Source organism: Sciurus carolinensis, chromosome 8 (genome assembly GCF_902686445.1).
Source record: "Sciurus carolinensis chromosome 8, mSciCar1.2, whole genome shotgun sequence".
Taxonomy (NCBI): domain Eukaryota; kingdom Metazoa; phylum Chordata; class Mammalia; order Rodentia; family Sciuridae; genus Sciurus; species Sciurus carolinensis.
The window spans coordinates 49,100,559-49,124,547 of record NC_062220.1 but is presented as its reverse complement, the minus strand read 5'-3'; the positions used below and the strand labels follow the sequence as shown (position 1 = coordinate 49,124,547).

At 32.9% G+C, this 23,989-nt stretch overlaps 2 protein-coding genes across 4 annotated transcripts in view; both read left to right on the top strand.

The window, feature by feature from the left end:
* Vps50 (VPS50 subunit of EARP/GARPII complex) overlaps positions 1 to 23,989 on the top strand; it is a 123,850-nt gene that overhangs the window by 8,059 nt on the left and 91,802 nt on the right. For all 3 annotated transcript variants that reach the window (XR_007109843.1, XM_047561503.1, XM_047561504.1), the window contains exons 3-9: positions 9,352 to 9,474; positions 10,452 to 10,523; positions 12,903 to 12,956; positions 13,784 to 13,854; positions 14,485 to 14,602; positions 14,685 to 14,720; positions 15,879 to 15,961. Coding sequence is in view for 2 of the 3 variants with exons in the window: in XM_047561503.1 (XP_047417459.1) it covers positions 9,352 to 9,474; positions 10,452 to 10,523; positions 12,903 to 12,956; positions 13,784 to 13,854; positions 14,485 to 14,602; positions 14,685 to 14,720; positions 15,879 to 15,961 (557 nt within the window). In the remaining variant the exon portion in view is untranslated. The remainder of the gene's footprint in view (positions 1 to 9,351; positions 9,475 to 10,451; positions 10,524 to 12,902; positions 12,957 to 13,783; positions 13,855 to 14,484; positions 14,603 to 14,684; positions 14,721 to 15,878; positions 15,962 to 23,989) is intronic.
* Positions 7,745 to 7,960, top strand: LOC124990940 (serine palmitoyltransferase small subunit A-like). The gene has a single exon (XM_047561505.1). The coding sequence runs from the start codon at positions 7,745 to 7,747 to the stop codon at positions 7,958 to 7,960; it is 216 nt and encodes a 71-aa protein (XP_047417461.1).

Sequence of the window (23,989 nt, the reverse complement as noted above, 5' to 3'; positions counted from 1 at the left end):
GGATCACAGTTAGTGAGCCTCATTAAAAAATACATGAATGTATTAATAAGAACTTTCTGTTGTCTTAAACTATCAATTTTGATGTTTTTCCCAGTAGTAGTAGGCAGTGGACTTACGATGATCTTATTCCAGTCTTATGAACTCTCTACCCCAGTCCCCTCAGCACTTTTGAGATAACTGGCTCTGGGTAGAGTAACCAGTCTGGGATTACAAGGCCAGCAAAAGAAAATGATTCAGATGAAGATGAAGCCTGGGGTACTGGTCTTTTTGGCATATACTGAGAAGCTAAGTTACTTAGATTTAAAAATAGTTAATAGTGAAATGATAGTAATGGTATGAACTACACTATAAATATAAGCTTTATTATAAATTAAATAATAAATAATATAAGCCTTTAGTCTTAAAAAGCCTTAAAAACTCCTGGTGGCTGTTGGTTCTTTCTGTGCCTGCTTGCAACATCACTATTAGTGGAGGGTGAACAGAGCTGCTGCCTTCTCTCTGGATGGTTTTCAGAACTAGAATTGCTCAGTTCAGAATGCAGCAAAGCCCGGGTCAATGGACTGAATAGGACATGGTGGGATTGGCAATCAGTATTGAAATTGACTGTTAAGAAGAATCATTTTCAGAAATACACAGTGTAGTTTAGTGTAACTTTAATGCTGAGTATATTATTCACAGGTTAGATGTGACTTTATATTCAGATCATATAAATATTTTAAATGATTTATTTTATACAGTTGCTTTGAAATTAATGCACCCCTAGTTCTTGATGATCTGAAATTTGATGTGTTCAAATGATATTTATTAAAATTTTTCAAATTATTAAAAGCATTTCAACAAAATGGAAAATATCCATTTGAAGTGGTTGATTATTTTAAAGTACCTTTTCCCTTAAAAGTTTTGTATGATATGAACAGAAAATGTGGTAAACAGAAAAAGGAACCTTAAAAAGGATCACAGAAATCACCTACATAGTCCATTATCTTCTGATATTCTCCCGATGCATTTTCATCAATTTTTTTGAGCCTCTACTATATATTAGACACACTGTAGGGACTGTTAGTACAGCTGTAGAAAGACAACAATCTTTTCCAAAAGCAAAAAACTTCTTTCCTGTCAGGGAGTTTATTTACATCAAGTAGAAGGAAGGCAGATCTTTTTTTCCTGTAAATATGATATTATACTCTAGAAATTATTTTGAAGCTTGGGTTTTAAGCTGGTAATATATATTGCATAGAAAATGTTTGTAGTATATTACTAGTTGTAGAATGCAAGCCTGCCCAATCTTTGGCAGATATTTTGGGGATTTAACAATTTATACTATTTTAAGTGGTCAATTTAAATGCTTGTATAGAGAAACTTTTACATATATATGTGTGTGTGTGTGTGTGTGTGTGTGTGTGTGTGTGTGTGTATAATATATATTTGTTTAGACATTCATGACGGTAGAGAGTATTTTGACATATACATACATGGAGTATTACTTAGGATCCCATTTTTGTGTTTGTACATGATGTGGAATTTCACTAGTGGTGTATTCATATATGAACATAGGAAAGTTGTTTAATTTAGTCTACTATCTTTCCTGTTCTGATTTCCCCTCCCTTCCCTTCATTCTCCTTTGTCTAATTCTATGAACTTCTATTTTTCCCTCCCCTTTCCCCTATTGTGTGTTAGTATCCACATATCAAAGAGAACATTTGACCTTTGTATTTTTGGGATTGGCTTGTTTCACTTAGCATGATGGTCTCCAATTCCATCCATTTACCAGCAAATGCCATTTGCTAGCATGCCAAAACTTCATTCTGTGTGATATTCAATTGTGTATATATACCACATTTTCTTTATTCATTCATCTGTTGAAGGTCACCTAGGTTGGTTCCATTGCTTAGCTATGGTGAATTGAGCTGTTATAAACATTGATGTGACCACAACACTGTAGTATGTTGATTTTAAGTCCTTTGGGTATATACCAAGGAGTGGGATAACTGGGTCAAATGGTGGTTTCATTCCAAGTTTCCTAAGGAATCATGGAGAAACTTTTAAATGTGAACTTCATTTAGTAACACCACCTCACTCAAGGTAGAATATTAAAAAAAAGAAAGAAAAGAAAAAGAAAATCCCTGTTCTTCAGAATGGGCACATTTCTGTTTCCCTTTCTGTCTTAATGTCTTTTCTAAGTTAGAACAAGAAATTGGGATTTCAGTTAAGTTTTCAAGGAAGAAATAGATTAATTTGAGTTGTGTTACATGAAAGATCTTAGTAAAAAGGATAAGTAGGGGAGAGATATTAGGATGGATCGAGTGAAATGACTGTTGATTTAGATTACAAATCTTGACAAATTTCAGATGGTTCAACTTAATAGAAAGAGGAATGTAATGAAGTACACCTGAAGGAGGGCACATAGGGTGTTTGATAAGCTAGAGGGTACTGCTTATTTTATTGTTTTAAGAATTTATATAAAGAAATCTTAAAAATCATCTAGTACAATTCTAGATTTTATAGACAAGATGGTATTGTTTCTCACTATTAAGAGCTGTGAGTCAAATGATAATCTATATACTGACATTTCAGAATTTTGGTGAAAAAATAGTATAGAAAAGTAGAAAGTACAAATATGATCATAAGAATGGAGAAATGGGAAATACAGGATCTATTCTAAAAAAATTTCAATTTTAGGGACAATTTTTTTGGAAAAAAAGGAAAATGACGTAACATTCCATTCTTGGAAATTGATTCTGTTACATTTCAAATTAGTGGGATTATCATTCAGAGGTAAGGATATTAGAAATTAGAGAGATTTGCTGACTACGTAGATTTGTTATCCATTTAAATGTGCAAATGGTTTTCACGTAAGTTAGTTGATTACAAGAATTACAAGAATTATGAAGAATTAAGACCAGTATTTATGATAATCATAGTAGCCACAAATTTATTAGTTATAGAATTTATTAGAACTGTTTGGGAGTATTTTGTTGAATCTTGATTAAAAATATCAGTATTAAGAACCTTATAAATCTGCATCCAAACTTTCCATAGTGCTTCCATAATGGTTATGTATTATTAACCTCAAAAGAATATTGATGTCAATATTGTTTTATGAATTTTTATCAAAATATTGTCTCTAAAGCTATTATTTTTAATGTTTTTTAATAATAAATTTAGTAAGATATTTGTTAAAAATATAACAAAATCTGAACTTGGGTTGGTATTTTTAGCTACAGTATACAAGAAATAAGTAAAGATACATAGCAAAGTATTAAATATGAAATTTATGCTAATTTTGTGATTTTAATTCATGTCAACTTAGTTAATTTCTTTGTATAAAATCAGATTTATTCATAATCTATTATTCATGGTATATTTATATGTGTAGGAAGTGGTTAAAGTACATTATTTTTTATCATGTAAGTGTTGTAAGCCTGGATTAAGATAATTCCATACAAAACCTTTTATAAAAATTTTCCATAAATCATTGTGCTGAAACCACTCTTCAAATTGTAGCCTTATCAGTATTCCACTAGATGGCACTGAAAGCCTGAAGGAAAGCGGAGTAGGCTTTAAAAGCTGTGTTTTATTTAAAACACACACACACACACACACACAAACTGATGAACCGGCTACTTTTGATGGATTATTATTGTTGTTCTAGTAGGATTTTAAGAAAATGTGCCATTTCCCCATGTAATCAGACATCTGGCAATTCATTATAAACTTATGTGGTACATGGTTTTAGGGTATCTGTTATCTTGAAATAGGTTTTGAATCCTTTTTCATTTGGAAGCAGATGAAATCTCTTTCACTAAAATAGATTTATGACTTTAATAATACCGATTGAATATTGAAAACAATATTTTGCTCTTCCTTTTAGCTCTGTATGGATTTTGGTGGCTAAAATTTTTTTGCTTTCAATTAGAGCTCTAATGTGATGTTAACTTTATAATATTATGACTTCTGTTTAGAATTTGTTATAACAGAATGGCTTTTTATCTTGACTGATGAAGAGATGCATCAGTTACAAAAATAAATTCATGCTTTACAAGAGCATTTCTTCCTACCCTCCACCTTACCCTCCAACACACACACACACACACATTCTGCCATCCAGATACGTGTGTAATCAAGTATCTAATATGAACTGTGGTCTAATAAACTAAATATATAAAGGGAAGTTGGGGCTTCAGTATTCCGCAGAATTTTGAAACCTGATCTATGAAGATTTTACATTTGTCTTTTTGTTGGAATAAAAACCTGCTGCTGAAAATTGAGTTTCTAAGCTATTCTGTGAGTTTAAAAATTAAGTTAAATTATATTTCAAAATTAAAGAGACTTATCGAGTTGAATAATGATGAGACTGTTAATCTGTCATAACTTTTTACAGTTATAAAAGTGAATAGAATTGAAAGTTCTGAGCTTGGGTTAGTATTTTCAATTAGTGTTATTTCAGATAAGTTGAAAGTAGTGGTTAAATGCAAAATTTGTAGTCTCCAGTTTCCTTCTTAAACTTGGGTATATTCCTTTATGAGATGAACTCTTAAGTGGGAAATTGTTTTGTAAAGTTATAGTCTAGTTCCCTAGAAACCTTAAATATACTGGGAATGTTTTATAACACCTTCCATTTGAGGTCTCAAGTTGTTTTATAGACTTGAATCTCCGGTTCTCATAAAACCTTTTGTTTTTATGTGGAGAGGAAAAGTGACTTGGCTAAATCAAAGATGTTGACTTAAATTTCTGTTATGACTGTTTTTCTTCACTTTTCATAAAGTTACATTTATAATGTATATGTGTACGTGTAGCTTTATCTCAGAGGTGATCAAAATAGAAAAATTGTCTAGATAGTATTATATGCAGCCTTATGGTGTCTTACGACTGCTAGTTTAAACAACCTCTGAAATATTGGATAACTTCTTTGTTATCTACCACTTTCCTAAAATAATTCTGCTTGGTTTATTATGTTAAGAAAGTATTGACTATTTAGGGTTTTTTTTGATGTAACGTCTGACATAGTGATGTGTGTTAAGATACTTTATTTTTGGTAAAGGAAAATATAGTTCATATATATATATATAAATATATTTAATTAAAAAAATTTCCATTGTTACATTTCATTGTCTCTTGATGTATCCACAGACTCTTTCCTTTGTCAGTTTTCCTCCTGCAGGGAGCTACCCTTATTGCTTGAACCTGTTGTGTGCTTTCTGAGGCTGTGTTTATTTATATACCTTGCTTTATATTTGTGACCCTATTCCCCCAGTTTCTGAAATTTGAAATCATCCCTATTTGAATAATCTCTAAATGCCTTCTCTTCCATTGAATTTATTTGTACCTCTCCTCTGCTTGCCACCTTTTACTTAGGTATTTGACTCACTTATTTGAGGGAGCAGCTGAATTTTACTCATCTCCATTCCTGCATACCCTAGTCCGGGGAATTTTTACATAATGGGAATAAAATTGTTTGTTAAATGAAATTCCCCTGACTGGGAAAGGTGAGGTGGTAGGACCTTGACAATAGGTGGGTTAGCTCATACTGAGAGTAGGGAGAGAGAATTCATGTGTTCATTTTTACCTTTTGTACTTTTGTGTACCCCCATCTGTGGTTTTATTTATTATTTTAATTGTAGTTTTCTTTAACTTTAATTATGGAGTGACACTGATACATATTTTCTTTATTTTAGGTGTAGTTCATTGCCATTGGTAGGCAGGTGTGGCACCTTTGATAGTCTAGTTGTTGACAAATTGTTCTTGGATTTTCAAATTTTACAGAGCACTTATCCGATTATTAATGTTAATACATATTTAGTTATGTATTTAGTTATGTACTATGTGACTCAAAATTTACTGTAAAAATAAACCCTTTAAACATTTTATTATAGTATGATAAGTTTATACAACTGTAATATTTTCTTTCAAACTTAGCTTAAACATACAATATTACTGTAACCTTTTCCCTTAAATCACTTATTTTAGTATGGTGTAGGGAATTTCATTTGGTATTTTTGTTTCCCCACCCACTTTTGTCTTTATATACTTTTTTTTGTAGGAAATCTTTTATTCATGTAAAATCCTTGTTAAATTGGGTTAATTTTAGGTGAAAAATTACATATTTTTATACATCTCAAATCCTAGGAAATCAGTTTATATAATGGCAAAATTGTGGTATAATCATATTAAGAGTTGCAATGTAGCTGATTTTGTTTATATTTCTAATGTATATGCATAAGATATTCCCAAATCACTAACATTTGTTGTTATGTCTAGTTAGAAGCGACTTTTTATTAAAAGTTTGTAGAAATTTTTGACTTTCAAAACAAGAACATATTGCCTTTTTGTTTCATATTTCTTTTCAATACAATTGATTATTTAACTTTGGTTTGATCAGTGACTGTTAACTACAGTGTTCCTTGGCATTATGGAACATAATGATGGAGAATAGAAGTGATCTCAGTTCTCAAGCGTGCCTGATCTGATTGAGCAGGCAGTCCTAATAGCAGTGAAACATTTAGAGAATGATGGAGGTGGAAGCAGCCTTAAAGACCAGAATTACAATGACACACACACACACACACACACACACACACACAATCATCGTCTGTATTCTTTTCATGAGGTTTGTCTGAATAGTTTAGATGTAGATTTGACATAGAAGCCATCAACTTGACTGAAAGGAGAAGGTATTTTTTATTTTTTCAGGAACATTTTTGGATTGAGTCCTACATTGTATGCTGCATTGCTTCTCCTGCCTTTTCAGGTTTTATCCTCTCTGTAGTTCAGGTTTCTTAGAGTGTCAAGTGTTCCATATCAGTTCTTTGAAATTATATGAGTTTGTCTGTTTTCTGTGATATTAATTGCTTAGTTCTCTAGAAGGAATAGCATTTGACCTTTTATGTACATATATAGAGATTGCACTCTTTTTTTTTCAGATTCATCACAATTTTGAAATGTTCAGTTGTGAGGTATTTTTAAATGAAATCATGTTTTCCCTTTAGCATTCTTAATAACTTTGGATATTTGTCTCACTGAGATGGAAGGAAGGAGGGGTGGAGGAGGATAGGTATTGAGAGAGAGACACACAGAGAGAGAGAGAGAGAGAGAGAGAGAGGGAGACAGACAGACAATGTCCTTTATGGACGAAAAAAACTAGGCATCAATAGGCTAAGTAAATTTTCCATGGTTGACAACAGAATTACAACTAAAACTTGTGTCTTTCTTTCAGGTCAGTTAGGTACTATATAATCTCAGTATGGTGTTACATGCCAGTGGCACTTATACATGTAATATGAAAATAATCATTGCAGTCTATTTAAGTTTTTGACTTGACTGCATACTTAATATTTTTCAATCTTGGCAAATTTTGCATCTAAAATTTTTTTTGATAGTATCAACTACATTTATTGCTTATAATGCTGCAGAATTCCTAGGGAGTTAACATGGCCATATTTGAGTTCCAGTGATGATTTTGACCCAAAAGTACCGGGGATCGAACTCAGGGCCTGGCACATGGTAGGCAAACTCTCTACTGCTGAATTATAGTCCCAGCCCCTGGTGTTCCCTTTTTGTATGGTAAGGCATATTTTAGAATGTTGCTGAACTCAGGAGATTGAGACAGGAGGAGCTCAAGTTAGAGGCCAGCCTCAGCAACTTAGGTAGACCCTAAGTAACTTAGCAAGACTTTGTTTCAGAATAAAAAAAAATTAAAAGGGCTGAGGATGGACAGACTGATGTGTGGCTGCATCGCAGGAGGCACATGGCGGGGATGGTGCTGGCACGGGCCTGGAAGCAGATGTCCTGGTTTTACTATCAGTACCTGCTGGTCACAGTGCTTTACGTGCTGGAGCCCTGGGAGCGGACTGTGTTCAATTCCATGCTGGTTTCAATTATGGGGATGGCACTGTACACCGGATACGTCTTCATGTCCCAGCACATCATGGCAGTTTTACACTACTTTGAAATTATACAGTGACCACGATGTAACCAAGATCTAGAGGTTCTTTGGGGAAGATCCACCCTATGATGTTGGAATTAGACTTCATCAAATGTCCTAAGAAACTCTACCAGATGTCAACATAACCAACCTTATAAATACAAGACTAAAATCCATGAGTAGAACAGGAAAATCATCCTGACTCATGCATTGTGTTCTTTATTTTTAATTTTAAAAGAGGCTCTCGTATAGTAGTTTTTGTCTATTTTAACATTGTAGTCATTTGTACTTTGATATCAGTATTTTCTTAACCTTTGTGACTGTTTCAGTATTACCCTGTGAAAGCTTTTCTTAATGTAACTTTGAGTACATTTTAATTGCCTTCTATTTTTAAAACCCAAAGTCATTAGTTGGGCTCTACTGTTCTTGCTATTGTATGGTATATACATCTGCCTGGATATATTTCTACTCTTGACCAAAGTTTTGTAAGAAACAATACACGATTTGGGGCAGGGGCATGGGAGGGAGGATATTTTATTGAGAACTACTTAAAAAAGACTTCTCTGTAAGCTTGAATTTAGGATTACAGTTTAGCTATCTAGACTCTTAACAGCTTTTGCTTTAAAACTATTGAAGCGTTTCTTAGCAATGAAAAGTAAAAGATCTTGCTAAAATTAAAATAAGGAACACTTTACCTTTTAAATATTTATTCACTATGTGGATCTGTTTCTAGAAAACTTTGGTGATGATTCTTGACAACAGGTAGTGAAATAGCATTATTATGTAATGCTTGTATATACTGTAGAGTTTTTAAGAGAAGGTATATCAGTTTCCTCCAAGGGCCACTGTTAACTTAAATTTAGTTTTCATGATTGTAATGCGTGCTGCAAATGCATTTGCACATTGCAATAAGATGTGATGAGATGTATTGTTAAAAACTATAGCAGCAAAAAGAAGTGTAAACGTATAAACTTAGTTAAAATCCTTTGACTCTTTGTATTTTTTTAAAAGATTTTTATTCCTTAAATGTAAAATGACTACCTAATTTTTTGATGTAAACTCATTAAATTCAAAGAGAAGAAAAATTAAAAAAAAAGGAATGAGTATATACGTGATAGGTTTAGGTAATAACTTTTTTTTCTTTTTTTAAAATTTAAGTTCTTTTAACTTTGTTGGCATTCAGGGAGTTCATTGTAAAATCCAAAATCTTTAAACTGACTAGTTTTTATTCTCCAGTAGATAAGCGATTTTAAAGTGTTTGACTATTTCCTAATTTTTTACGTTTTTATGCTTTCTAATTAGTTTGTGTCCTTGGTTAGGATGGTTCTCAGAAGATGTGTGATGGTTAAGACATAATCATTTGTTCCCATGCAGATGGAATTTTAACAATTATCATTATAGTAATTGTGACTTTTTTTTACTTTTTAAAGGAGGAATTCAGGGAACTTCGAGAACAGCCAAGTGACCCTCAAGCTGAACAAGAGCTAATTAATAGTATTGAACAAGTATATTTTTCTGCGGACTCCTTTGATATTGTCAAATATGAGCTGGAGGTAAAAGAAAACTTTCATCAAAACATATCAAAAGCCTGTTTGGTTCTTTGATTGATTTAGTGAGATTTGAATGTTTTTAAGGGGCATTATAGGTCTATGATTATCATTTTGTGACTAAATGAACTGTGAGCATTATTTAAAGGTCCAATTATTTTTGAAAATGATTTTAAGTATATCTGTAGAGTATTGATTAATTTTTACCTGTTAGCATCCAATATGTTTTTGTACTTCTGTTTTATGTTGGCTAAATATGTTCAGAAAAACAGACTTTTGATCATGATAATAAACTCCTATGTAATGTTGTTTACAATATTGCATTTTGAATTTATAGGAACTTCAAAAATCAGAATAGTAAAATTTTGTTTTAGTCAAAACTAAGTGCAGTACAAAGTCAAATCAGTCCCCAACTAATTTTGAAGTTTCATTTATCAGTTGTTGAGAGTTGGAGTCTGTGTGTGTATTTTTGCTTGTTTTCTATACTGTCCTTTAAAAGCTGATATGCTCCAGAATGTAGTCCAAAAACTGTCACTGTCACATTGTAGAACTTAGTAACTATTCATATTCAGAGGGAAATCTTCCTGAGTTCTGTTGTAGACATACAGTGCTGTAGGGACATATCTGTGTCTGGTCCAGTAGGGGATTAGAGTTAAGAATTTTCCTCACATTCTCCTGGAAACATTATCTCCCAGTTTAGGGGCCAGGCACCTCATCGGTAGTGGGATTTTCTAGAGGTCACAGTAGCACAATGCTGGAACAAGGCTGGTGAGGTTTGAAGCCAAATAGTTGTATAAAAAAGAGGTGTAGGCTTTGTGGCTGGGGTCTAGTAAGGGAAGTTGAGAGGACAGGAAAAATGGAGGGCAGTCAGTGTGACAGTGTTCTGTATGCAGGTTATAGTTCATGAGTCAAAGGTATTTAGGTAAATGAGATGAGATTATACAGGTTTTTTTTATTCTTTTTTTTTTTTTTTTTTTGTATAGAAGCTCCCACCTGTTCTCAATTTGCAAGAATTAGAGGAGTATAGAGACAAATTGAAACAACAGCAAGCTGCAGTAAGTAAAGAACATTTCTTTCTGACAAAACTGTAAATGAAACACAGTAGAGAGGTATAATATTTGTAGATTTCATGTAGCTAATAAATTAAAATAGAAACAAATCCTGTTATTTAACATGACTGAATCAGATAATATATTTATATTAAAATTTTAATACCTATGCAGTTTTCCTCATGTTATTTTGATAGATTTGCTTCTAGAACTTGGAGTTCTCTCTGGAATCCTAAATGTGATCAAAGAACTTAGAACTTGTTTTCAGTTTAGTAAGTACCTTCAGGCTCCTTGTGATATGTGCATGACTTCCCTATCTATAATTTTGTAATGGAGTATTTGTATCTCTTAATTAAGGTCCACATCTTTCCTTGAAATAGGTCTAAAGATAATACTGGGCTAAGATTTAGAAAGTGTGAGTTGTAGTGACAGTAATTATGACATTGAACCCTGCTAAATCTCTTTTGTTTTTACCTGTGAAGTGATAGGTTATGCCTGCATTTCCTCTAATGCTATAAAATCCTGTGATTCTGTAATTTATTTGTGTTGACTGAACTTACTTTATGCCACTCACTAAAGATGATAATATTTGGTATTGTTAATTTTTTTACATTAAAGAAACAATAGTAATAAATTTACCTCTTTGAATTTAAGACAGGGTTTTCAGTAATACATCTTGCAAATCAAGGAAGATATACTTCTCTTTTCTTTTATACCCAGAGATCACAGTGGATACTGGGATCTCCTGAGTGGTGGAAGTAGTGTGAATGGGCTTGAACTCAAGAGGGCTGTATAATAAAGTTTTGTTCTTTAGGAAAAATCAATTTTAGTGTGAGGTGGCATCTATGCCTTCTCTTGGTTTCAACATATTTAAATAAATACTGTCCCATATGTGTACGTTATGTGATAGCATTATTTTGGGAATGTTCCCCATTTCATTCCAAAACAGGGCCTTTGCTGAGTTCGATCCCCAGCACCGCAAAAAAAAAAAAAAAAAAAAAAAAAAAAAAAAAAAAAAATCAAATTCCCAAAACAGGGCCTTTGGAATTTGATAAATGTTGACTTGAATACTGGCCTTGCAGCCATTATTAACTGTGGGCTGATACCTGTTTCTTTTAAGATTGCTCATTTGGAACACAAGGCCATATGGAACCTCTCTTAGTGGATGGGCATGAGTCCCTGTTGCTATAATAATGTAGAAGAACATGTAGTACATTGCCTGGTACAGTGCAGGCTAACTGTAACTACTTTGTCTATGGTTTTAAAAACCAAGCTGAGTAAAATTTAATGAGTTCTATCTGTGCACATCAATAAATGCATATATGTTAAATGTATGGTACAGAGCTAACACTCCCTGATTATATTTTCTTACTTGTGGCTCCTATTTGGCTTCTTTTGGTCATGTTTGTATTATCTTAATTAAGCTGTTATTAGACAGTCCTATGGAATCTTTGAAATTCTTAAAATGACATTTTAGATTAACATTGATCTCTCTTCATTAATTGAAATCTAAAAAAGCCATTTGATATTTGATATTCTTAACCTTAGTGGAGTTCTCTTTTCTGGACAAAAACAATCAATGTTTTATCTAGAAAATAATACATGTAATTCCAAAGATGTTTGACACAGATTAAGAGCATATGAAAGGATTAATGCAGTAGTTTAATATTTGTGCAATGTTTTCTTTTCATTTGGCCTAGGGAAGGGGAGCCAATCGTGCTTTTTGAGCAGACACTAAATGCCTTCTGTGTGCCATGCGACCTGCTAGATGTGGTATTTCTGCAGAGTACTTGGCAGGACTCTTGAAATTGTGGAATAAGAGCCTCATGTTCAAACTCATTATCACTCTAACTTGTGCACACTAACATTATTCACAGAATTAACCAACAAATCCTTTGATAGCTTCATAGATTTTGTTTCAGCTTTTTAGAAGTAGAGGACCAAATGACTTGTCTTCTTGCATGGTGCAAAGGATCTAAAGGATCCAAGCAAGTTCTGTCTTTCCCAGAGATTATCTCCATAAATTCAATTGATTAAAAATTTGTCTTAGCAAATTCATTGTTTTAAATCATCTTCTTTGCCCTAAAGAGGTTACATTTTTGTGCATGTTTGCTAAATCAGGTAATGACACTCATCTCATTAACATTAAAATAACCATTTATTGAGTTTCTGTTACAGTGCAGGTACAGTGCCATGTACTTTATTTACTACCTCTTTTACTTATTTTATAGCTTAGGGAAACATGTATGGCTGTCACATTGCAAATAGCTGCTCTAGACTTATATTGGGAAGACCTATGGAATATTCCTGCAGAAATTTTAAATGTAAAATAAAATAGGAAGTTTGAGGCTTTTTCTTTTACTTCTGTTTAATTGCATGTTCTAGGTCTCTAAAAAAGTAGCAGATTTAATCCTTGAAAAACAGCCTGCTTATGTAAAGGTAGGATAATATTTGCTATTTTTTATAGTAAGTTTTTTAAAAGGGTGGATTGATTTATACTTGAAACTGTTAAAATATTATTTTTATTTTGTTTTTACTTAAGCAACATATTGACTGTAGTGTGTGTGTGTGTGTGTGTGTGTGTGTGTGTGTGTGTGTGTTCGGGGTGTGTGTTTTTCTTTTTCATTTGGCAGTTTATCAAAATGAAGTAAAAGAATATTTATGATTCTAAGTGATGTCTTGGCTTTTCCCAGCTTTAGAAGAAGCAATGAAAATTGGTTCCATTAACTTTGTAACAAATACATAGATCAACAATATAGCAATCTGGAGCAATGACAATATAAAGATCTGAATTTAAATATGATGAAATTGAAACTGTTTATCTGAATCTGTTTTCATCAGAAAATGAGAGCTTTCAAATACCATTAAAATGAATGCTAGTGTTCATATCAAGATATTCCTTGTCAAAGCATCTTTGCAAATAGAAATCATATTTGTCATAGCTTTTATTACTTTGCAAAGTTCTTTTGGGTAGAAAAATGTAAATGGTATTTATTTATTCCTGTCTAAAACAGTTTGGGTCTTGATTTTCTTGTAAGCAATACTGACTAAATATTTTGTTGTTTGTGAAAATCATTTGGAAGTAGTCATTTTACATAACTTTTTGAAAAACATACTAAGTCTTCAAGCTCAGATATGTTTGTTGCAACTTTGTTTTCCAAAATCTGCTTTTCTTTGAAACACATGAGGTTTTGTTAGAGTACCATGTGAGCAAGAAGGAAAAATAAAACGTCTCCAGTAGTAACCTGTACCTAATCTTTCCGTAGGAACTTGAAAGAGTTACCTCATTGCAGACAGGCCTTCAGTTAGCCGCGGTTATCTGCACAAATGGGAGGAGGTATTGCTTCTGATGATATTTTGTTCTTTAAGCTGAAAAATATTTTAAGAACAACTGTGAAATCTGTCATTGATGCTTCTTTCTTAAAATCATGGTTGTAGTTTTTAGAATACCACTATTAGTGAACATATATTATGAACTAAAATTTTCACTAAGAGGATGTGGGAAATATCTACAGTCAACTTATGAACTAAGAAATATTACTGTTTGTGTATTGTTTAGACTAGGGCTTCCTAAATTATTTGTGGTGAAGAACCAGTGTTGTTTTACTTTCCTTTTCATGAATTGGTCACAGAGTATTTTTGTAAAATGAAATAGAAATAAATTATAAGGAAAAAAATGAAACAGAACTAATGTAAGACATATAATATAGTCCCAGTTTTTTATTATTATATTCATGAATTAAATTATTTTGTCAACTTTTGCACTAAGTTTTTAGGTCAATTTCTGTACTTTTCTTACAGTTTTGGATTGGCATTAAGCCACCTCCCATGTATGAGCAGTGCTGGTTTAGACAATGACTTAAAACACAGTTTTAATAGTATTGTAGGTGACTAGTTGCCTTGTGGTTCTGTAGTAGATGATATTCTTGTTATATTAGAAAATAACTGTTTATTGTTCACTTTGCAGACACTTGAATATTGCAAAGGAAGGTTTCACTCAAGCTAGTTTGGGCCTTCTTGCAAATCAAAGGAAACGTCAGTTGCTGATTGGACTTCTGAAATCTCTGAGAACCATAAAAACATTGGTATATACACGTCCCTTTTTAAAAATTTAAACTTAGTTTTGTTATTGAAACAGATGTTACCTTTGATTTTTGTGTTTTTCAGCAAAGAACAGATGTACGCTTGAGTGAAATGCTGGAGGTAAGATAAAAAAACTTGGAAATTGGGTGATGCTAATAATCTCACACAGAAAAATTATACTGGACGAAATTCAGACATGCATTTTTCTTGAATTGGTAATTGCTATGAAGAACATTTTTAAACAAGTGAAAGTTCTTGCCCTAGAGACTTTTTCTATTGACATAGTACACACTTGGTTTAGAAAAACAAACTTATTTGGGAAAACATTTACTTTGTAGTAACATTGGCATGTTACCTTCAGCCTTTTGATTGTATTACATCCGAATAGCAATAATATTGTATTTTGCATTAAACATAAAATAGTGATTTATAGAATGTGCGATATTTTTGTTATATTTAGTATCTCATATATTAATTGGTTTCCTGCCTGAGCCATCTGTTTTCTCTTTGATGCTTTCTTAGCATTCTTCATCTACTTCTGTCATAATAAGGTTCACTAAACATAATGAAATATGTGTTTTCCCATAATATTTGAGCTGCTTGGGGTAGACACTTTGTCATTATCTCTGCATCCCTAGTGGTTCGAATTGCATCTGTTGAATTTAGATATGAGCATCAGGGAAGTTTTTTGTGGTTTTCCTTATAATCATTGTGCTTCTTCTGAACTGTTACTACTAAATTATGGTTTAAAATAGCCATATGAAAAATTCACTTGGTATTAAATTACTATTAGGTGGTAAAATATTCTGAAATTATTAATATTTGCGCCTTCTTTCCAAATTAATTTCTTTAGAAATATTTGATTTCTTGGTGGGTAAACTGTTGACTCTTGATTACAATAGAATGCATACCGATTTGGAACAGTTTATATACATATTACTGTTAGAGGATATGTGAACAGTTAAAGAACCCTGCCAGAAGCAGCTTATAATTCTGTATAGACTTTATCCATAAGTGATGATCTCAGAGAGATGTTATTGTATATTTGAGGGAATAGAATATTTTGAATATTTTTTTCTCTGTATACAGTTTGGGCCTAGAGTTAGTTGCCTTTTTATATTTTGTTACTTACATATTTTTGGCATTCTAATCTTTAAGAAGACTTAAAAGTTTTTGATTCTAAATTGTTGGGTTAGAGTATGAACAGAGTATGTTTTTATGAGGGGTTTTAAGAAAAATGTTTCCAGTCATGTGACTGCTGTTGCTATTCTCTTTAAGGAGGAAGACTATCCAGGAGCTATTCAATTGTGCCTGGAATGTCAGAAAGCTGCCAGTACTTTTAAACATTATAGTTGTATAAGGTAAGGCAATACAAAAAATTTAAAGCTAATTTTGTCAGTTTTTTAATGTAGGAGTTGTGTAACATCCAATGTTAATTAACTTGGAAAGTTAATAAAAAGTACAGTGTTCTAGTTTAGTATTCATGTTATAAATGGGAAGTACAATAAAATTATAAATAGTAGTTTTTAAGGTGTGAAAAATCAAATACTTTTTAATTCTACCTCCTTTGTCACCTAATTGAAATTATTTTTTTATGTTCTTTCCAGTTTGATTGATGCTATTTTTATAGAATAGTAGATAAGAATAAATTAATCTGCTCACATTTTCATTGAATCTCTTGGTAATTCTTCCTTAACTGTGTCCACCATATAAATGCTGAGAGTATTATTGCAGCTAGTATTTAAGATCCAGATGGTTCAAGTGTTTGCCTCATCATGATAAGTCTTCTAGAAAATTTAAACATGATTTCAATTCATGTAATAATTTTCTTTATAATACTTGATTATGTGTTTAATGTTTTATGTTTTGTTTAAAATGTACAAAGCAAAAATGGCTGCCACATCTTTTGCTGTTAGTTCTGACTTTATTAATAGATTTTTGGTTTGTTTGACATTAAGGGTTTGCATTACTTGAGACAGTACATTGGGAAAGCTCTAATCCTACCTGTAATATCTATCATTCCTTCAAAGCCATCCCAAATAAACATACAGTCTAGGTAAAATAGTGTGCTTGTCAAGCAAATTCAGTTTCAAGTACAATTGATACTTATCTCAGAAAGCTTCTCTTTTGTTTCTCCTTTATGGAAATTCTGGCAGTTAATGAGCATGAATCACTGATGTTATAGATGTTGATTTCTAGTATATGAAGAATAGAAGGATTGTGGTAGAAAAACATTGATAAAGGTTTGAATTTTTTTCTTTTAATATAGGTCTTTGCTGAGTATAGGCGAAGAGCTAGGTATTTTCTATTAGAGAGTCTATTTAAATATTCATTATATATTTTTTCTTTAGGATCACACCACTTGAAGTAACACCCTCTTTATTTGATTAGGCTTTACACAATTGTGTTCTACCAGTGACATTTTGGTTTTGTTCATTTTGACAGTGCTTAACTGTAATTACTAAAATTTTGATTGACATCACTTATACTTATTAGGTTGAATAGATAATTAGTTCTAGTATGCTAAATGTATTTGGAATTTTCTAGCAAGGTTTTCTGGGTTCTGAAAAAAAAACGAGTATCCATTTAATTTGTTTTGTGGTGATATATGTGGTAACAGTGGTAATAGCTTGTTTAATGAGTGAAAATGATTCAGGCCATTATGTACTTACTGAGCATATTTACACCAGGTTCTTTGTTTTGGAATTGATAGTACAGTACACAGAATAATCAATAAATCCCTGGTTTTATAGAAGACATTATCTATCAAGAAGGACTTGCACTGAAGTAGAATTGGGCCTGAGAGAGAAGGAAGATGAGCATGCAGTGCAAGCATTAGTATATAACTCTTCTTTCAGGGTCAAGACTAAGGAAGATCTGAAGAAGGAACAGGGGGAATTAGGGCAACATGTAAGAATTTGGGGATGGGAAATTCTAGGCCCTAGAGTAAAATCTTTGTTACAGAGATGTCAAGCAAAATGAAGACTGAAAATATCTGTTGGATTTATGGCAACAAAGAAGTCATAGTTGAACTTCTGAAGGACAGATTTTTGTGGGAGTTGAGTGAAGTATCATAAGATGAAGAAATTTTGTGAGGAGGAGAGGGAATTAAGGGGGAGAAACTTGAATATTTGAAAACTTATGTGAAAGAGTGAGAGGTTGGAAGTAAAATAGAGAACATAATAATGTATTATAACTTTGCAGGGGATTATACCAGGGATTGACTTTGTAAAGGTCATCATCTATTATAGGAAAGAATGAGTGTGGAATTTGGTGACAGGAAATTAAGAGAGCAAGTTACATATTGAAACTGTATTTTCCATTAGTTAAAAATTTGATTTTAGCTTGCTAAAGTAAATATCTTTCTTGACAAAGTTAGCTATTTTGAAAGAAATTATCTGGACTTCTTAAAGTTAGCATGAAAAAAGAATTATCTAGTAAAGTCTCAAATTGTATGATATGCAGTGCCAAGTAATATCATGCTGCACCCGGTTGGTTGCAAAATAAAAGAAAACTTATTTCTCTTTTGTACCTTTTATCTTCTTTGAGATATGCTGTGTTTCAACATCTTTAATAAAAGCAACTGTAACAACAATTTTGTTCACTTTTATGACTGACAGGGAATATTTTTACATTATATGACAATTCTTTAGTTGATTGACAGAGTCATATAGTTGGGATTTGCTGGGAATAAGAATCAGAATGTGTTTATGTTAAAGTGTCTCTGAATGAAGTGTTTAATTTTTTTCACTTGAAATTTATATAAATTACAAAAGTTATTCTGAAAAGTTAAAACTACTTTAGAATTTTTTATTTCACGTACTTGAGGGAATCTGAGAACATTCTGTTTTATGTGCTGGAAGGTTTGTACACTGTTGGAACTAGTTTGTTGAATTCTTTACTTTTAACATAAATGTATTTAATTTCTCGTAATCTTTCAAGTATCCTTTACATTTTCTCAGAATACAATCTTGACAGTTTTGTGAAATTGTTGATTGTAGAACTTCTTTAAGTTGTACAGCAGATGGACACAACTTTTAACTACAAATGCATCAGTACTAGGGACTTTTCTTCTTCCTTACAAGATGTGCCTGCTTTCTTTTTCTCCCGGCTCATTCCAGGGGCCACCAGGAACCTGACTTCAAGTAATGTTTGAATATTGAATGTTTCTGCTAGGTCAGTAGGCCAGTTAGCTAGGGCCATTGCCTTGACCCTGAGTCCTCATTTCTTGGCATGCTTGGATCCAGTTATTGGTATCACACTACTCTGATGCTCCTTGCACTCTTCACCTTTTATTTTAACTTGTTTTTCTATGCCTCCTTCTCTGTGATGCTGTTTAAAAATAATGTAAAATAAAAAAAAATGTAAAATAATATCTGCACTTGGCAAAAATCATCATATTTAATGAAAAAGGTCTTAAAGAAGAAAGTAAAGGTTTCTTTTCTTTTTTTCTTTTTTGCTATAACTATCACTCCCTTTATTACTCCCTAGAATAAACCACTTCAACAGCTTATAAATTACTTTCTTAGTAAGTTTCATTATAAGTACTACACTAAAATATCTTTTTCTTGACTTACCACTATAGTTGTCTATTGGTATCCTCTGTTTATTCCCCAGAACAATATGTCAGTAAGAGATGGAATTTTGATATATTTCCTTTGCTTTTTTTCTCTTCCGTGTCTTCCAGGGGCTTCTGAGCACACTGAGGACAGAGATCTGGCTAGATCCAAAGTTATCTTAGTAGTTTCGTTATAGTCAAAACATCTGGTTTAAAGGTCATGTAGACACTTCCTGGCACCTTAGAGTTTTTGGTTTAACTCCACAGAATTTGAAAATCAGGTTTTCTTTGAGGTTGTTGCTATTTTCTCTGCTTCTTGTGAATAGATTAAAACCACTAGAAGAGGCTTTAAGCAGACTAGAATTTTTAGGGATCATGGATGTACAGTTTAAATTTAGAAGTTCACTTAATATTCATGCTAAAAGTTTTAGAACTTTTCTGAACTACTAAGAGATGATAAATGAGGAGCACGTGTCTGTTAGTCATCTTTGTTTCACTATGATCAAAATAACTGACAAGAACAACTAGAGGAGGGAATGTTTATTTTGGCTCATGGTTTTGGAGTTTGTTCAGTCCATGATGGGGGATTCCATTGCCTTGGGCCTGAGGTGAGACAGAACATCATAGATGAAGGGCAGTGTGGAAGAAAGCTGCTCACTTCCTGGTAGTTGGGAAGCAGGGAGAGAGAGGGAGGAGCCAGGAGCCAGGGGGATAAAATATAATTCCTAAGGGCATGCTCCAAGAAACCCACCTCTTCTAGCTGCGTTCTCCCTGCGTGTAGTTAACACTTGTTACAGTGTCCTTTCAATATATTTATTTTTTCTGGATTGTAAGGAACTTTAATTAGATTTAAAGATCAGAAGTAGCAGCAAAAAGTCATCATATCTAAATAAAACATAAACTCTCAGAAAACACACTAAAATTTCATGAAAAGTACTTGTCAAGCACATCATAAGTCCTATTCCTTAGAGTTAACAATTTTATATGAAGTAACTTTAACATGGTAATCTTGGGTAATTTGCCCTTTTTTTTCCTTTTCTTTTTTAAAAATTTTGATTCATTGTACACAAATGGAGTACAACGATTGTTTCTCTGGTTGTACACAAAGTACATACCATTTGTGTATTCGTACATGCACATAGTGTAATGATGTTTGTCTAATTCTATTATCTTTCCTTTCCATGCTTCTCCCCATCCCTCATTTCCGTTACACAGTCCATTCTTCCCTTACCTCCCCTCACCCCTGTAATGTACCATCAACCACTTATCAGAGAAATCACTCGACCTTTGGTTTCTTGGGATTGGCTTATTTACATGATATTCTCCAACTCCATCCATTTACCTGCAAATGTCATAATTTTATTCTTTATGACTGAATAATATTTCATTGTGTATATGTACCACAGTTTCTTTATCCGTTCGTCTATTGAAGGGCACCTAGGTTGGTTCCACAATCTAGCTATTGTGAATTGAGCTGCTGTAAACATTGATGTGACTGCATCACTGTAGTATGCTGATTTTAAATCCTCTGGGTATATACCAAGGAGTGGGATAGCTGGGTCAAATGGTGGTTCCATTCCAAGTTTTCTAAGGAATCTCCATACTGCTTTCCAGAGTGGCTGCACTAATTTGCAACCCCACCAGCAAAATATGAGTGTACCTTTTCCCCCACATCCTGGTCAACACCTATTGTTGCTTGTATTCTTGATAATAGACATTCTAACTGGGGTGAGATGAAATCTTAGGGTAGTTTTGATTGCATTTCTCTTATTACTAAATATGTTGAACCTTTTTTCATATATCTGTTGATTGCTGTAGATCCTCTTCTGTGAAGTGTCTGCTCATTTCCTTAACCCATTTATTGATTGGGTTATTTGTATTCTTGGTGTAAGGTTTTTGAGTTCTTTATAGATTCTGGAGATTAATGCTCTATCTGAAGTGCATGTGGTAAAGATTTTCTCCCACTCTGTAGGTTCTCTCTTCACATTGTTGATTGTTCCTTTGCTGAGAAAAAACTTTTTAGTTTGAATCTATCCCAGTTATTGATCCCTGCTTTTATTTCTTGTGCTTTGGGAGTCGTGTTAAGGAAGTCTGGTCCTAAGCCAATATGATGAAGATTTGGACCTACTTTTTCTTCTATTAGGTGCAGAGTCTCTGGTCTAATTCCTAGGTCCTTGCTCTATCTTGAGTTGAGTTTTGTGCAGGGTGAGAGATTGGGGTTTATTTTCATTTTGCTGCATATGGATTTCCGGTTTTCCCAGCACTATTTGTTGAAGAGGCTATCTTTTCTCCATTGTATGTTTTTGGCACCTTTGTCTAGTATAACTGTATTTATGTGAGTTTGTCTCTGTGTTCTCTATTCTGTACCATTGATCTACTTGCCTATTTTGATGCCAATACCATTCTGTTTTTGTTACTATTACTCCATAGTGTAAAAAACAAACAGAAATCCTTGAAATGAAGGAAACAATAAACCAAATTAAAAATGCAATAGAAAGCATAAACAGGCTAAATTACATGGAAGACAGAACCTCGGCGTTGAAGACAAAATTTTTAATCTTTAAAACAAAGGTGACCAAAGATGGTAAGGAATCATGAACAGAACCTCCAAGAATTATGGGATATCATGAAAAGACCAAGTTTAAGAATTATTGGGATTGAGGAAGGCACAGAGATAAAAACCAAAGGAAGCATAATGTATTCAATGAAATAATGTCAGAAAACTTTCAAATTATTAATCCCCAAAATATATGAATCCCCTGATTAGATATGGCTCTTATAATCTAATCATTTTACCTCTCACATAAAAACAGGAGCTTTTGGGAATACCTTATGTTGTGACCATAAGAGGGTGTCTAACATATAATTGAACCAGGAAACACTAGAGCTGGAAGCAACCCTTTCAATCTAGTCCACCCTTATACAGGAAACTGATGCCCAGAAATATTAAGGAACTTGACTTAAATCACATGGCTTGTTACTAACAAAATTTGGAAGGATCAATATGATGCTAAGGATCCCTTCACCATCTTGTCTTTTTGTATGGTTGAATTTGTACAAAATTTTGATTTATTTTCATCCTTTCTAGTACTGATTTTTCTAGTGTGTGTGTCCTAGAGCAGCTGTTTAAAAACACTATTAATAGTTGTTTATAGATGTTATCTTTAATATTTTCTGTAGTGATGGCAAAAATGCTCTAGAATTGTTCAGTGCTCTGCAAAATTGTTCACTTCATTCAATTTAGCTTGCAGATAGCTTTTAAAAGCTTTTAGCCTTCTGTCTTAGGACTAGTATTTTTTTAACCATAATGTAGCTTTTATTTATCAGAATGTTTATAAGTAGATCCTTTTAGCATACTTTGATTAATTGAAATGGCTTGGATTCACATTTCTAAATGATAGCTGAGGGCTTTAAAAGCTATACAGTTAATGTCCACTTCTTGATCACATAATTTTTATATATGTCTATTTGATTAGTAGTCAATTGTTGTCAAACTGCTGTTGTAGATTTTGAAAGCCTTTTTAATAAAACCAAATTATTTGATTTATAGATTTTATATTTATAATCCTGTGCATGCTCTTTATACTACCAAGTTTGCATTATGTTAGTAAATAAGATAGAGTCTTTTAATATGAATTAAAGGAGCATGAAAGCAACAGATATATTTGTGATAATTTATAAATAAGCGCTAACACTACCATTTTGTTTTTTTACAATAGAGAGAGGCTGAATAAATAAATCTTATCTAGGATTGAATTTGAATATACTTCTCTTTCCTTCAAACTCAGCATATTTCCCTAAAAGAAAATGTTTACGGCTCCTGAGTTACCATCATTCCAGTTGCCTTGCCTCTCAGCATCTGTGTCTCTAGCTTCAACCTTGGGTGAACTTTTAAACTCCGTATGGTAGAGCAGTAGATCTAGCTTTAGCTGTGTTCATCTTTTTTCTCTTGCTGAAGCACCTGCAGACCCAGAGTCTAATATGGTTTTTCTTCTAAAACATTTTCCTCCCTTTCTTCTATTTTTGTAACTTCATTTGTTGAGGCAGAAAATAAGAGCTGAAAGAATATTAGTAAAATGTTGCTATTTTTCTTCAAACTACAAATTTGACTCAGTAGATATTATTACCTGTTCTGAGTTGGGTGGTGTGTTTTGTTCTGAAGAGTCACCAGGGAATACGTGAGTCTCTTGGAGGCGTGCACCTTGGAGATGTAGTCATAGATATTCCTTACCGTAATACAGGGTTGTGAAACTTATGGAAGCTGTTGGTGAGCAGGGGTAGACTTTCCAGAGAAGATGGCATTTGAGTTGGGCCTGGAAAGATAGATGGGCATTTGCTAGTAAGAAAGAGAGGAGAATAGACTACTTGTTTGAATGTTGTATGCAAGAATAGGGAGTCCAAAAGTCTGGGGTTTGGGGGAGTTGCGCACATATGGCTAAAATACAGACATTGAAAAGTGAATGGAAATTCATTTTTCATTTCAGATTGTTCAGGGTCTTACATACCATACTAATTGGCTTTATCTTAGAGTTTTAATAGGGAATCATCAAAGGTTTTTTTTTTTTTTTAAAGTAAGACATTAATATGATTTTATTCCTTCTTTACTTAAGAGTTGCAAACTTGTTTGTCTTTAGGGATCAAACAGGTAACATAAATGTGAAGCTTCCAGATGTTAACCAGCAGGGAATGGTAGGACCCACAGTACTAGAATGAGCTTATCTTGCCCAAAGCCTTTCCCACACAGGGTATTTAAAAACACTCTGGGGCTGGAGTTGTAGCTCAGTGGTAGATTGCTTGTCTAGCATGTGTGAGGCACTGGGTTTGATTCTTA